At 48.0% G+C, this 15,455-nt stretch overlaps 1 protein-coding gene across 1 annotated transcript; it reads right to left on the reverse strand.

Moving 5' to 3' along the window:
- Positions 1-453: 453 nt before the first annotated feature.
- On the reverse strand, positions 454-11,487 carry LOC308610109 (BCL-6 corepressor-like; the record flags this gene model as incomplete). Its single annotated transcript, XM_081259361.1, has 6 exons — positions 10,912-11,487; positions 9,052-9,218; positions 7,756-7,901; positions 6,910-7,066; positions 5,351-5,484; positions 454-458 (listed from the first exon to the last, which is right to left on the reverse strand). Exons 1-6 carry the CDS (start codon positions 10,936-10,938, stop codon positions 454-456), a joined length of 636 nt encoding a protein of 211 aa, XP_081115487.1. The 5' UTR covers positions 10,939-11,487.
- Positions 11,488-15,455: the final 3,968 nt, after the last annotated feature.

Below are 15,455 nucleotides of genomic sequence, written 5' to 3' on the forward strand. Positions count from 1 at the left end.
TTCTAAGAATTTAACCAAAAGAAATAGTCAGAGATATAGGTAAGGATATATATCAGAGTACTATTTGTAACTGAAAAACTGGACAAAGCTTATATACAAGAATGGATAAGCTACGTGCACTGTGGCATATTCATATAATGGAATACTGAACAATCACAAAAAATGATGTAGGAGATGCAAATTTACTGACTTGCTAAAATGCTCATACTAAATTAATTGAAAAAAGTTATAAAATTTGGAGTAATCCCACTTGCATAGAAAATGGACAGGTACTCATTTTTGTAGTTTCACATGTTTTTACAAGTGCTACAGGCCAGTGTTTGTGAGAGGCAGGCTTCACATCTACTGTTGGGGTGGACTACAAATTGGCATAGCCTTTCTGGGTGGTAATTTGGCCATGTGTATCAAATGTCTTAAAAATAGGTCACACGTAGTCATTCCACTTGTAGTACCTTATTCTACAGAAGTAATCCCGATGCACACAGAGACGTATATACAACGTATTCACATTGTTTCTGACAGGGAAAAGCAAACTGTTTAAATAGAATTGCAAAGAATTGATTAAACTATGGGACATCAATACGACGCAATACTACATGATACATCTTTAAGTGAAAAAAGCAGGAATGTGAAATAGCAAGTATACTACAATTCTATTTTTGGAATCCCTAAGTGTACATACATATTTGTAGAAGAAAAAAAGACTGAAAGTATATACGCCAAAATGAACAGTGATTATATCTGGGTATTAAAATTATAGGTTCTCTTGTTACTCTGTATTTTCTGTAAAGGATATATGCAACTCTTGGAGAAAGTTGAAAAGCAAAATAAAAGCTATCAGTAAAATGAGGCTTTAAAAAATCCTATCACAGGGGCTTCCCTGGTGGCGCAGTGGTTGAGATTCCACCTGCCGATGCAGGGGACACGGGTTCGTGCCCCGGTCCAGGAAGATCCCACATGCCGCGGAGCGGCTAGGCCCATGAGCCATGGCCGCTGGGCCTGCGCGTCTGGAGCCTGTGCTCCGCAATGGGAGAGGCCACAGCAGTGAGAGGCCCGCGTAATGCAAAAAAAAAAAAAAAAAAAAAAAAAATCCTATCACAATAGTATCATGCCAAAAGCTAAGCATATTTCATATTAAAAATTCAATATTTTCAATTTTAGAATTTCCCTCTAAGCCATAAATCCTAAGAGATTCTGCCAAAGCCCTTGCACCCAGGTCACCAATGAGCGTGTTGCAGTTCAGAGTGATGCGCCTCAAACCAGCCATGCAGTCAAGATCAGGTCTCCTGGAATGAAGACTCTCAGCCCAGGTTTCTTCATGCCTTCTGGTAGTCGGATACTTCAAAGATTTAATGGGATGAAATTAAGATGCTTGAATAAGGAAACAGGGTGTGCCTGAGTATGGCTTATTATGTCAGAGAGTTACACACACACACAGATCAAGCATATATGCCAGGAGCATCAACCTGAGAAATTCAACAGTCACTTCTGGTTTACGAGTCCAGTGACCCAGATTCTGCTCGGTCAGTGATTGGATTCTAGCCACTGCATTTCCTGTTTCTGAACACTTATGCAAAGTTGGACAACTCAATTACAGTCTATGAATTATTTTCCTTATCTTCTAAGTCAGGGAATTGGTTCTAAATTCTATCTTTGCTGAGGCCCTATATTTCATCATCCTGTCCTCCAATGGCCTCCAAACACCTGACTGGGCAAACCATAAGAAAACTTTTAAACATGCATCTTATTTATTAACAAATTATATACACAAAGTTCCATACATAGAATTTATGTACATGATAAACTACACAGATTTTTAAAAATAATACAAAGGTAAAAATGTTCTAATATTTTCTTTTCCTAACTCCTAAGGCATTATTTTATTTTACTTATTTTTTTATAAAGATTTATTTATTTATTTGCTTGTTTGTTTGTTTGGCTGTGCCGGGTCTTTAGTTGCAGCATGCCGGATCTTTTAGTTGTGGCATGTGGGCTCTTAGTTATGGCAGGCATGTGGGATCTAGTTCCTTGAGCAGGGATCGAACCCAAGCCCCCTACATTGGGAGCACATAGTGTTAACTGCTGGACCGCCAGGGAAGTCTCAAGCATTATTTAAAAAACTATATTTACAAAATGTATCTCACATGCTACCTAGGGTGTGCACACAAGCTTTAGAGGCCTGGACTATGCAGAGCCAGTTTGATGTGCCTTGGGAAAATAATGGTTTGACATTTAAGCAAAAGTACTGTCTTGAAGACATTCAATTCTTTATATTCATAAAGTAAATTTTGGTAACAGGGAACACTGACTGTCAATGAAAAAAGTCTTATTACATTCCAGAAAAAGTAAAAGACTCAAACTGCCTTTGTTACTCTAAAAGGAAAATCATTAGTGTCATTTTTCTATTAACAATAACTTATTAAAACTCCAAGCAGAAACAACAGCAATCACTTACACAGTGCTTAGTATGTGCCAGGCACTATTTATACAAATAAGTGCATTTAAACCTCGTAATGAGGCATAGAGGTTAAGTGATTTGCCCATGGTCACTAGCTATGAAATGGGAGAAAGGGAATTTGAACCTAGGCCATTTGGCTTCCGCACCCAAGTTCCTGACTGTTTTCTACCTCAGGGGTCAATGGACTCGCCCTGTATAGGCTCAAAGAATTTTTCAATTTTTAAAATGTAAATTTAAACATTTCCAGATTTGTGGGCTATACAGTTTCTGTTGCAACTACTCGGCCCCACTGGTGTAGGGTGAAAGGAGCCACAACTACCACGTAAACAATGGGTGCGACTATGTTCCAGAAAAACTTCCTTTACAAAGCCAGGCGACGGGCTGGATCTGGCCCACCAGCCAGAGTTTACCTATCCCTTATCTGCACCATCAAACTATTAAAAAGCCTTCATGTCAAATTATTAACTAACTTTAGGCCTAAATACAGTCATTATAACCACTGTAAAGTTGTTAAGGCATTATTTCAAAAACTGTATTTACAAATTGCTGATGTACTGACTTTTATTAGTTTAAAAACTACAACAGCTAATAAACACTTGATTCATTTAAGTCTTAAAGACTAGAATGGCATAGTTCCTTCACAGTATTACAATAAATGTTTTCAGTAAAAAAACATACATAAAAGTATTATTAGGTATTATATATTAAATCTCTTATTTCTAAAATTAAGTGGACTATCTTTCCTAAATGGTAGAATCCCAAACTGAAAACTGGTCATATTCTTTCAGCAAAATGAAAGCTGCGCTCACATGTATCAAAAGGCAAAAATTAGGGCTTCCCTGGTGGCGCAGTGGTTGAGAGTCTGCCTGCCAATGCAGGGGACATGGGTTCGTGCCCCGGTCCGGGAAGATACCACATGCTGTGGAACGGCTAGGCCCGTGAGCCATGGCCGCTGAGCCTGCGCATACAGAGCCTGTGCTCCGCAATGGGAGAGGCCACAACAGTACCACACACACACACAAAAAAGACAAAAATTAACTGCCCTCTGTATCAATATATTAATGTGTTTCAAGCACATATGTTTTCATGAAAGTTTAAACATAAAATCACCTTTAAGATCTAGGCCATGGGATCTGCTCCATGCCATGTCAGAATACACCCTGTGACGTTTACTTAACTTGTCTTAAGTGTGATAGAATTCTTTATACCTTGACAAATAACTAAAAGGAAAAAAAAAACCCACACACACAATAAGATGAAGAGCCTATACATTTGTCAATCTTGACTTATTTGCTTTTCTTGAGTCAGTTGGAGGTTTATAGCCACATTCTCAAAATCATTAACTACAATCTTCCCAAACAGGTAATTGACGAACAGATGCATTCTAAAACTTGTCAGTAACAAAGTGCTATTCCCGTTTACAGCAACAGTTTAATTCTACTTAGATACTAAAACTGAATACACTGAATACTGCAAACTTGATTCCCAACCACTCAGCAAAGTACTACATACCTTTTCAGATATAGGAAAAAAAAGAAAAAGCATACGATTCTTCCTATTTTCATTTCCAAAGATACATCCCAATCTTAATGATCAATCAGCGATTTAAACGTCAACTGTAAACCCAGTATACTGCTGCTGTGCAGTGTACTAGAGCAATAGGAGAGGACCTCAAACCCTCTGTTCCCTCAAATTCAAAGGCAGGCTTCCTGACCCCTCCAGACCACTACTGGACACAGGGAAGGCACACTAATGTTTCAGGACCCCAACCAACAGTCACCTGCTTTGTGATTACTTCCATGACACACCCTCACCAACACCACTGAGTTTGCTGCTCCTACGGGACGTTACATGTATTTACTAATTTAACACATACCACAGTGCATCATAATTATGATTTCAGATAGATGTTCTAACAATTGAAAGAGAATGATGACTTTTTTGCTCTTTACATCTTGCTATTTCCCTTCCCATAATATTTCTTGAAGCAAAACCATAAAATATACACAAACACAAAAAACAGAAAATATACAAAAAGTGTGCTTTGCACCTTAACGCAAACTTAAGTAAAATTAGTTCTGACAGTATCCGGCATGACAAACTTCCATGGTACAAATGAGAATGGACCAAGGTTTGAGCAGGTACAGGAGACAATCCAGGCATGAACAACACCAAGGAAAGGTAGACAGGAAGTAACATGGTGTGTAGGAAATCACGAGACCAGTCTGATGGGAAGAGACTTAAACAAGACTGAAACTCACTTTCTAAACCTCCATCTCCAATTGGACAATTCGCAGGACACAGGTGCACCAAAGTGGCCAATTTATTCAATCCCTTTAATATGGAGGAGGAGTTTAAAATTTTACTGGTTTAATTTGCCCCAAAAGCAACTCTCAACAGTTATGGCCTCTGTCATCGGAGCTTTGTATGAAATTAAGTCAAAGTGTGAAGCTCCTTTGCCTTCTTTTTTTCTCCTTAAAAAAGAAAAGAAACAATTGTTCCGAGTAAAAACAAACATATTCCAAAGCATGTGTACATTGAAAAGTAAAGAAACTTTATTAACAACTTCATAAAAACTGACTTAAAATTTTAAAAAGAAAAAAACATGTTTTGAAGTCCTTCCGACTGGAGTTGTGTCTCATCGTGTCCTTTCTTTACAGAAATAGTCGTATTGTGACACATATGCACAAGGATTAACACCATGACACACTGTACACGGCGGGCCCCGGCGAGCTCACCAGGCGTCGTCTGAGTCCAGGTCTCTGGGGAGGATCCACTCCACGGATGAGCCCAGGAGAGTCTGAAGCTCGTTCGTGAACTCCACCAGATCTAAGAGCTCCTTACTTTCCGGATTAAAGGACTCCAGGTCTTTGGGGCAAGAGAATAAGAGACTTGCCGACACTTGCCGGCAGAACTCGGCCTCCGCGATGGTGACAATTTCCACATTTGGGAAATTGCAGCGGAATATGCAGAAGGACATTTGCAGTTTCTTGAGCAGGTCTGAGAGCAACAGCCAGTTACGAGGCCTACACCAGAGAAAGGACAGTGGTTTGAGTTTCCGGCAAAATGAGAGGCGCTCCCAACCAGGAACTACCCGTCTCCTGGCGGTGAAAGGGCCTGCTACTTCCACTTTGATTACCCCACCCCCACCCCACTTCTCACTGTCCTTAGAAGATCTACTTCTTCTTTTTCTTTTTTAATTTTATTTATTTATTTATTTTTGGCTGCGTTGGGCCTGTTGCTGCGCACGGGCTTTCTCTAGTTGTGGCTCACGGGCTCTAGAGCGCAGGCTCAGTAGCTCTGGCGCACGGGCTTAGTTGCTCCGTGGCATGTGGGATCTTCCTGGACCAGGGCTCGAACCTGTGTCCCCTGAACTGGCAGGCGGATTCTTAACCACTGTGCCACCAGGGAAGCCCGGAAGATCTACTTCTAGCGGGGGAACTCTGGACTCATGTGCATGTGTTAAGAGACCACCTAGGGCGGATCAGCCAACTTAGACAAAAGCAGGAGCAGCGCCCCTGAATGAGCCTCGTTGAAGGCCACCCCAGTGCTGCCTTGGCTCTGGCCACAACTCAGGTCACCCCTCTCCAAGTAAGTGCACCCCGTTCTAGTCACTGGGGAAAACCAGTCTGTATGCCAACCCAAGGGAGATGGCAAACACCTCTTTGACCTCTCCTCTCCTCCGGCCCTCACGGAGAGAGCATGAGAAACACTCGAGGTCACCTGGCTTTCCTTGCCTTTCCCACACCTCCAACCCGCCCCTCAATGCTGCCGGGAGTGAGGCTCTTTCGAGAAGGGAGGTGGTACAATCCTTCCTGATACCCTGCCACGCTTTATGATCTCTATCCCGAATACAATGTCACCACAAAGGCAGACACGTTCCCAGCCTCAGAGTCCAAGGAGGATGCTACTCCTTAAGCACCGGGGTCAACACACAGCAGAGCAAGATGTCCTGATGTGTTCACTCCGAAGGGTTGGTCATCGGGCACAGTGGCCCGACCGTGGGGACAAGACTCGATCTAAGCAAATCTGAAGACACATAAGATCCCAGGTGCCACATACGGCTTTCTCTAATCTTATACGAGAAGACGGTACACATCAGTATCGTCCCGTGGACCTCACGCGCCTTGGACGGCCCCTATGGTAGCCGTTTGGGGTGGATCCCTTCCCCAAGAGTTTACTGACTGAAACTGTGCAATTGCAGTCGCTGACTCCCGTGTCCTTTGGGCTCTAGGGGTGTGTTCCAATGAGGGCAGTTGGCTGGGGAGACCTCCCACCCTACAAACTTTTCTGGAAAAGTTCCACTGCATTATGTGAGGTCGGTGGACACTTGGTGAGGGATTCACTCACCCCCCAACCCAGCCACCCTCATCTGCTGAAGGGGATTTCTAACTCCTGCCACCCCACAGAACAGCTGGGCTGGCTCTCGACCACATGCTGGCCACGCTTACCCCTGAGCGACGGACACCTGGACGTTATAACACGACAAAACGGGGTCTTCGGAAAATTCAAACTCCAATAGGTCACCATAGGCCTCGTTGCTGTCATCCTGGTCCTCCGGTCGTGGGGGATTTGCTAAAACATCGTAACCACTTTCATCATCTGGTTCTAACCGGGGGGGGGGGCGGCAAACAAGAGAGAGGTCAGTAAGCTGGAGCAAGATTCCAGCTGCTCTCCAAAAAGGACCCTGGAAAAATTCTTTCCCAAGCAAGCCCTGCTCACAGCACCACCACCACCCCCAGCCCCACCCCCACAAGCCCAACTGAAATGAACAAGGCTGCTCACCACACACACAGCTGCCAGAGAACTCCGAAGAGCAACCGGGGTTACCGTCGTCAGGAGCCTGCAGGTTATTTAAAGCCTGCAGAGAGAGGGGGAGAGAGAGAAAGAGAGAGAGAAACAAGATAACGCCTGCTGGTAAGAGGCAAATGCTGCTGGAGTTCGGGAACATCTCACGCTGGGGCTGGTGTCACCTCCTGACAAGTCCCACTGCACACGCCTCCAGGTATCTGACTGAAACCTCCCCACACGTCCACCCGCCTTCCTGAGGGACTGCCCGCCTCACCGCCCCAGCCTGCCAAACAAAAGCTAGCCTGGCTAGCTAAGAGTTTTCCAGCCCCCCACCTCGCAAAACTCAAAGTATGTATCTCTTCTTTGACAGACTAACGTTGGGCCGCTTTTCCCAGTAAAGGGTCACTTAGAGTAAACGAGGGTGGGGGTAGGGGGAACCCAGGTGAAAGGCTGTGAAGTCACCGTCTAGATGCTTGAACAAGACCGTGTCTTGAACTCTGCCGTACCTGTTAAGAACTTCTCCAGAAGTTCGCTGTGGTTCACTTTCTTGATGGTTCTACCTGAGTACGTAGCCAGGGTAGGATCAGCACCGTAGGAGAGGAGCAAGCGGACAATTTCGAGATGATCATTCTTGACAGCATCGTGGAGAGGCCTAGGAGAGGTGCGGAGGATTACACCTGTGCACGCGATGCTTGCTTCTAAGGACACGGGGCAATATCGAGCGTGTGCGGCCAAGCCTCGTAGGCGCGCTATTTCACCGAGGTGGTGAGTGTACGGTCGCTGGGACAAATCACTCTGTTATTTCAACACATAACCCTTTACGGGACAGGTGAAGGGACCATCTCAGGCCTAATTCTTCAATGCAAATCTCTCTTAATGCATGGCCCAAGGAGGAACTCAGGCCACGATGAAAACGTTTCCAATGAACTTAAACAGTGACAGACTGTAAGAAGGTAACGTACGGCGGGGTGGGGGGAAGAACCACAGCATCATGGAAGCAGATACGACAAGCCATTGTTATACCATTACAAACAAAACCCAAAAAGTGCAGTTTGTAAAAGAAACTAGGGGCAAAGTGGAACCTCTCCTGAAACCAACTTGGAGATGAGTGATCAACCCTCTCCCCCAGAAGCAGTCGAAAGGCAGGGCGAGTTCTCAGGAGGATACAGAGTCCTCCTGCCCGTATCCGCTGGGGTCAGGAACACTGTCCGCAGTCCCATCCAGAAAGGATGCTATTTGGAAACCATGAGCCACCAAATACCTTACGGTTTTGCTAATGTTATGACCGTCAGGAAAGCCCCAGTGCCCTGCCTCGTGGTGGCATCCCAGGTACAACCGGGAAGATGATTGGGCTGACTCAGACCTGGGCCTCTGGCCAATAAACCGAGGTCAAGGACAGAGTGGGGGCCAGGCCCGGGGATGTGGGTGGACACGGCAGGTCCTATCAAGCCAGTTGCCACTGGACCTGTCTGTACTCCTGCAACTTTCAACTCACATATATGTTCAAGATTGTGATTCAACAGATGCTGGTGGAGAGTCCAGGGTCTTAAAAGAGAACACCCCTGATTATTCATGCAGGCTCAACATTTTCAGGGAATTCTGTCCATAAGAGCGTCACAGACTTTTAAAGTTCTATGTAAATTTGCCAGAAAGATCTGTCCGATTCCATTCTAGAGGACTCCGCCACCAGTGTGCTTACATGGCACTCACTCTCCATCTTTCCTTCTGGGGATCCCCGCACACCCTGAGAACCACTGGCTATTCCCCAAAAGGGCCAGGCCAAGATCAAGACCGCCACTGACCCGGTTTCATCCTGGGCACTGCAGTTGACATCAGCGCCATATTCAAGGAGGTATCGTACGATGTTGAGCCAACCTCTTGCACAAGCCTCGTGCAGGGCACAGTAACCCGCGTTGTTGCAGTGGTTCACATCACAAATCTTGTTCTCCAGGCAGTACAAGACCACTTCCTACGGGGAGAGGAGAGGAGAGGAGAGGAAATACCATCAGACCACCATACAGTGAAACTTGTAAGGGTGACCTCCCCATAGCTTGGCGGTACCCACTTTCAAAGGCATACATCCTTGGGGCCAAAAGCCCACCATGGCGCGGGCAGGCGGCAGGATCCTGGTGGTGGGCGAGAGTGCGTGAGAAGGGCTTGGAGATGCAGACAGTGTTGTCTAAGGCTCTGCTGCACCAGTGGCCTGGCCATGGGCAAGTTACCCTTGAACTTCTCCAAGCTTCCACAGGGCTGCTGAGAGGACGCATTCGGATAGCGATGAAAGCCCTCAGCCCAGGGGCCGACGTGACCAGTACAGAGGTGTCACGGCTGCTAACATCTTAGATGACACATTGCCAAGCACAGACCATTCTCACTTGATGGGTCTGTTCAGTCGGTGGCAGTGGACGATAACACAAGTTTAGATAAAAGTATGGATGACCAACACTTAAAGAGAGCTTCAATCAGCCGGAGAACATTCCCCAGCTTAGAAAAGCAGGGACACCCAGGTCAGCTACATCCTCGTGCCCCCTGTTAAGACCACAAATCAGAACCTGGGCCTCAGATGCTCTTGTCTGTATGTTAAGTAGAGTTAAAGAGAAGCTCTCTCCCTCCATCCTCGAGGAATGACACAAAATGCCTCCAATAACCCCACCCTCTATTTTGCCTCACTCCACCCTCTCGGGGCAGAATCAGTCAAAAATTTTCATATTTACTCAAGTTAATGACAGGAACCTGATACACCACAGGCTGCAACCTCCACATTTCAAGAATCAAATAAAACGTTCACCGCCCAACCCCACCCCCGGAGATGTTCTGTGTCAACACTGTGCATTAGAATCACTGTTTTTAACCTTCTTTCTTTGGCTTGTTAAAATATTAATATGAACCACTCCCAGTAAGCAGAGCAGGAATTTATTCAATGTTTTATTACCTTAAGAAAGTTTTCAGACACATGGAAAGCATTTGCCACCAGAAAACACGTTATACTGTTTATACTGGGTAAGTCGTGCCCAGCAGAGAGCCGTCAGGTTCTGAGAGCTGGGAGTAGGCGGAACGTGCATGTGGCCCAGCACATGGTCTGCTGGGTAAGGGGGGATGGGATGGGGTCAGAACAGGCCTCCTTGTGACATCTCTCAGGTAACTCGTCTGTTAAACCCAAAAAGGGGGTCATTCTAGCCGCCCATAAGTGCGAGATGGGTTCTGTAAAACCTTTTATGCCCTTTGGAGGACACACCAATCAAAGGTGACCACTCACTTGGGAGCAAACTAGAATGTTCCATTTGCTTACCACGTGAAACCAATGGGGCATGCTGGTAAACCTGGCCATCGGTGCCCTGTTACTTCAGGTCACTGCAGCAGCTCCCTTCCAAAACAAGAGGAGGAAGAGAAAAGGCATGCCAACGAATGCATTTCTCCGTTTACATCACAACCTGCCAAAAAGCCCACAATCCTCTGGGCTCCCAGGCCACCTGCCCCGAGCCCTGGTATCCAGGATACCGCATGAAGCTGCTGCTCTTTTAGCAGGCCCTCACTAGCCAGACTTGAGTGGACGGCTGCAAGCTAATGAGTTGTGTGCCCCAGCCAGGGAGAGGCCCTGTCATGTGGCTCTGGGATCAGCTCTGAACGCCACCAACTGCTGTGCACACATCAATTTACTCAACCCAGGGTTTATTTGCTGTGACAATCATGGCCTTCACCTGGAAACCTTCATCACTACTAGGGCAGATTCAAGGGTACCTAGAAATGAAAGGCCGTCCAAGCTGATGGGTAAGTCAACTCTCTTCTCCTGGAAGATGGCAGCAAAGGCAGCAGTAGCCCCACGGCCAGGTCAGACTTTTTGCCACGGGCTGTCCTAACTCAACCACGTTGATCCCACTATTTACACAGTGCTTCTCATTTCCCCAGATGAGGATGTCTTCTGTCACCCACAGGAACCCAGGAGCTACCAGGAAAGGAAGGTAGTACCATCCTCATTCAACACTTGGAAACTGAGGCCCAGAGATATTAAACCCCAAGTTCAATTAACATCAAGTACTAGACCTATAACTCAGGTCTTTGGTACCTGGTCAGCTGGGAAGATTCAAAAGGCCCCAGAGGGCCCCAGTTAGAGGGATGCAATCCAGCTGTGACGAGCATCCCACAGGCCTTCTCTGTTGGGGGTCAAGTGGGCTAACTACACTCTCCTAGCTAGGAGGGTGATGGCCTCTAAATGGATGGCAACCATCGCCACCAACACTTTCTCTAACTGAAAGGTGAAGAGGCGGGGCGAGTCTGTCGACGCAACACATTCCTTGGTTTATTTTCTCCGCTAGAAATAAACGGGAGTGTCTGAAGGGCAGCCCAGACATTCCGGAGCATAGTCAAACTGCTTTTGTCGGACAGCTCTCTGTTCAGCGGCTATAAGCCGAATGCCATTACCCGCAAAATGTAACCATAAAGGCCATAAGCCCGACGTTGTTAATTAATTAAATGCCTCATTAACTTTTTAAAAAACATGACTTATTGAATTCATAGAAAATTTAACCATCACCGCTAAAGGCACAAGCATGTGGTTGCACACGGGCGTTTTAGCCTAAGAAATAGAAGCCTTTTTCCCAGGACGGAAAGGTTTGAGGTCTTTGGCCACGCAAGTGATCTATTTAACGCGGATCTGAAGCCAGAGTGTGTTTCTAAACTTCCAGAACCAGATTATCATGACATAAAGCTCAGACAGCCGTTATACTGCACATGGTATCTTTGGCTAAGCAGAAGAAAATAACCAAGAATGCTGAAGACAAAACTTCAGGAAAACCCTCCCAAACCACACCCTTATCTGCTTAAGCAAACTGTCCTTCAATTTGAAAAGGTTGAAGCTGCCACATCTCCCAACTGGGCCATCATCCCAACATTTAAAATTCTGCCCAGAGAAATCCCAGAAATTTCTGCCCAGAGAAATCAAAGTTGAAAGCGTTCATCTACTTGTCACAATGTTCAGCATCAACACTGGTGATCTGTGGAATCTACATATTGAAATTTACATTTGAAGAAAAAAACAAATCCGACCCTAAACATTCCCAAGGCTTCCTGTGCAATCAAAGGCCAGGTAGCCTAAAAAAGTATGGATCAAGTGCCCCTTGGTGCAGGCCTCAGAGCCACCAAACCAAAATGGAAACTGTCTTAGAGGACCAACGAGGGTCTTTTGACGTCTCTGGTCCCAAAGGGAGACTGCTGGAAATGATGCCAAGTTCACAGGTGGGGCTCGGAGCCCCGCCCTCCACGGCGGGTGCAGCAGCACCCCGCCCCCCCATCTCCAGCATTTGCTGGAAGCGGGAGTCTACTTTCTCAACCCTAACCCAAAAGTTGGGGTTAGGGGTCTCCCCCCCACCTCCAGCGTTTGCTGGAAGCAAGGAGACTATCTTTTCAACCACGGGGGGTCTAGCTCCACACTATGTGCAACATCTGCTCTGTCCTCCTAGGCGCCCGCTCTCAGCTCTTGGGAAACCAACTGGGTGCTCCTTGGACTTCACCTGCAAGTAACTGCGCTAACTACCACAAAGTGCTCTCTAGCTAATGGACAGGTCTCCAAGAGACGTGTAGATATAAACAACAGCACATTCAACCCACAACAACAACAAAAAAACACCCCAAACTAAGCATAGCCCTAGTGCTTCCAACTACCCACCCACAGTCATGCCTTAGGGCCAAGGCAGGCACACTTCCAAGGGCTCACGGCACTATGGACCGGGGTGGGGGGACACGACGGGAGACGGGGGACAGGGGCACAGAGCTGGCTGAGGGTGTGGGCGCCAGGGCTCCGGGCCAGCCTGGGTCCTGCCACCCCAGTGCTCAGCCACACCTCCACGCTCAGCCTGCTGAACCGCGTTTTACTGTCACCATTCAACTCCCAGAGGGCTGATGCCAGCACAGAAAAATGTCTTTGCCCTGTGGGCTATTACATCACAATTGCTACTGACAAGTATGGTGGGGGAACTGCACAGGGCAGAGAGAGTCATCTGTCTCACAGAGGTTTTGAACTGTCAAAAGGGCAATTCCAGTGTGAGCCAGTCTTGCTGAGGAGCGTGGTGGGCTGTGGAGCACTGCTGGATTGCTACCGGTACGGGTATCAGCTAACCCCTCTGAGGCTCAGTTTCCTCATCCGAGAGTGGGCTACTACTCGTTACTCCCAAGTGAAGATGTTAACAGGGTGAAAGGAGTTACTACAGATCACAGGGGCTTAGGCAGATATCAGCTATCTTTCTATGTTGCTCTAGCAATAGAAGCTATCACTGTCATCAGCCGTGCTGGGTTGGGATACAGCAGTGTGGACAGGGAGTTTTGTGCAAGGCTCAAGCCCTGCTCCCCGCCCATCAGCCCTCGGCTCCCGTGCCCTCTCAGAAAGAGACTGCTCAGGTCTGCCCGACTCCCACCCCTACTCTGCACAGACACGTCCCACCCGCTATCCCACAACAGGGGCATCACTCTGCCCCAAACAGCACAAGTTAGTAGAGCTAATAACTACTCTCCTACTCTCCTTCTTGCTATTCAGAATCCAAAAGGGCTCATTAAAATTCCCCTGGTCGCCAAGCCCTGGGTTAGGTCAGATTTTATATCAGAGATAAGTGAGCCAGACTGGCCGAAGCAGCCTACCTGCCGGAACGGGAACGGAACATCAGAGAGGCCTGCCTTTCTTTTCACACCACGACTGAACAAGCCAACAAACAGCCCACAGTGTGAGTGGGAGCCAACGCAAACACCCTGCTGGAACACCCAGCCCAGCCCGCCACGTGGAGGGGGCTGGGCTCTGAGACCCGCCCCCCATCCCCAGCCAGTGTGTCCCCCACCCAAGGAGCAGCAGCCAGCGGATCCTGATCCGGGGCACCCACAAGGATGTTCATCTCGTAGCCAACCCGGGAGGCCAGCTGTAGGAGGGTCTCGCCCGCATTCTTATTGACAATAAGTCTCCGCGCTTCCGGTGGCATCGGGCGGGACTGAGTGGTCTCTGGAGGGGAGCTTGAGCATGTCAGCTGCGAGGCCTGGGAAGCAGGTAACAATTGCTGCAAACAGTCCAAGGGCTTCTGGTCCTGTTTGGCCGGCGAAAGATCATAGTCGGAACTGGGCTCAGGCCGCTTTCAAAATCTCCGGACGGTCACCTATCACGAAACCAGGCAGCGCACACATTTCAGGCTGTCCTTCCACCACCCGCCTGGTTCGCCTCCTCCCTGAGTTACAAAGCTGAGTGGAGGAAAGCACTTTTCCTCCTCTCTGTCTGGGGGAGGCGGGGCGCGAGGAAGGGGTTGCATTTTTACTCGCTGGAAACTTCACCACCACCCAGGAGACAGGTCCCCTAGGAAGGGGCAGGGACGTTTTGGGGGGAGGGGTTCAGGAAAAGGAAAGCTTTGTCCCCAGAAGCAGAGAAGTAGGCAGGCGGGATGTGCCTGCATGGGCCCGGGGGGCGGGGGAGAGCCAGGGGCAAGAGGTACCTTGCCATCCGCATTGTCCACCTAGGAGTCCCCTGGCAGCGGCAAGCCCCACCTGGGCTCCTGAGGGATCAAATGCTTGGTTTTGCACGGTCGCTTCCCGGATGGTTTCTCGCTGTTGTCGGTGTATTGCTGCGGCAGGGGCGAAGGCTGCCGATCCATTTCTTCGTCCATGCACAGCACATCTGTCAGGGGGAGAAGCAGCGGGCGTTACACAGTTGTAGCCGGTGAGGAAAGAAAAGCCCATTGTTAGCACTGATCGTTGGAGCAGCTTCAGTTTTTAAAGATATACCAATTATGTTTTCAAAGCACTAATATTTTAATTATCCCACATTCAACCGGCAAATAGGCTAACCCACGAAACGCCAAATGGCAAGTCGCTTCAAAGGGCCGCAAGACAGGGCAGAAGCCAGCCCTTCGTGCGCTCCCGTCCCCACCCGTGGGGGGCCTGGCTGCTTGGGACAGGGCGACTGGGGACAGCCTGAGGCTGGAATGAGGGCACTGACAAGCGCCCGGGGTCACCCAAGACTTCCCTTCCTGCCCAGCCGCGGGCTGGGTGATGAGGAGCAGCCCAGGAAGTCGAGCTCCCGCCTCACTGTCCATTCCATAAGGAAGTGTGCAGGCTGAAAGGATCTCATGAAGAAAACTCCCCGCTCGCCACACGCTACTCTTGTCAACTTGGATGGCCCTCAGGTCCCCTCCAGGGCCGTTTCCCACAGAGGGCGGGTGATCCAACCTCCAGGAGTGCC

Source organism: Mesoplodon bidens (assembly GCF_964165515.1).
Source record: "Mesoplodon bidens genome assembly, contig: HAP1_SCAFFOLD_378, whole genome shotgun sequence".
NCBI lineage: Eukaryota > Metazoa > Chordata > Mammalia > Artiodactyla > Ziphiidae > Mesoplodon > Mesoplodon bidens.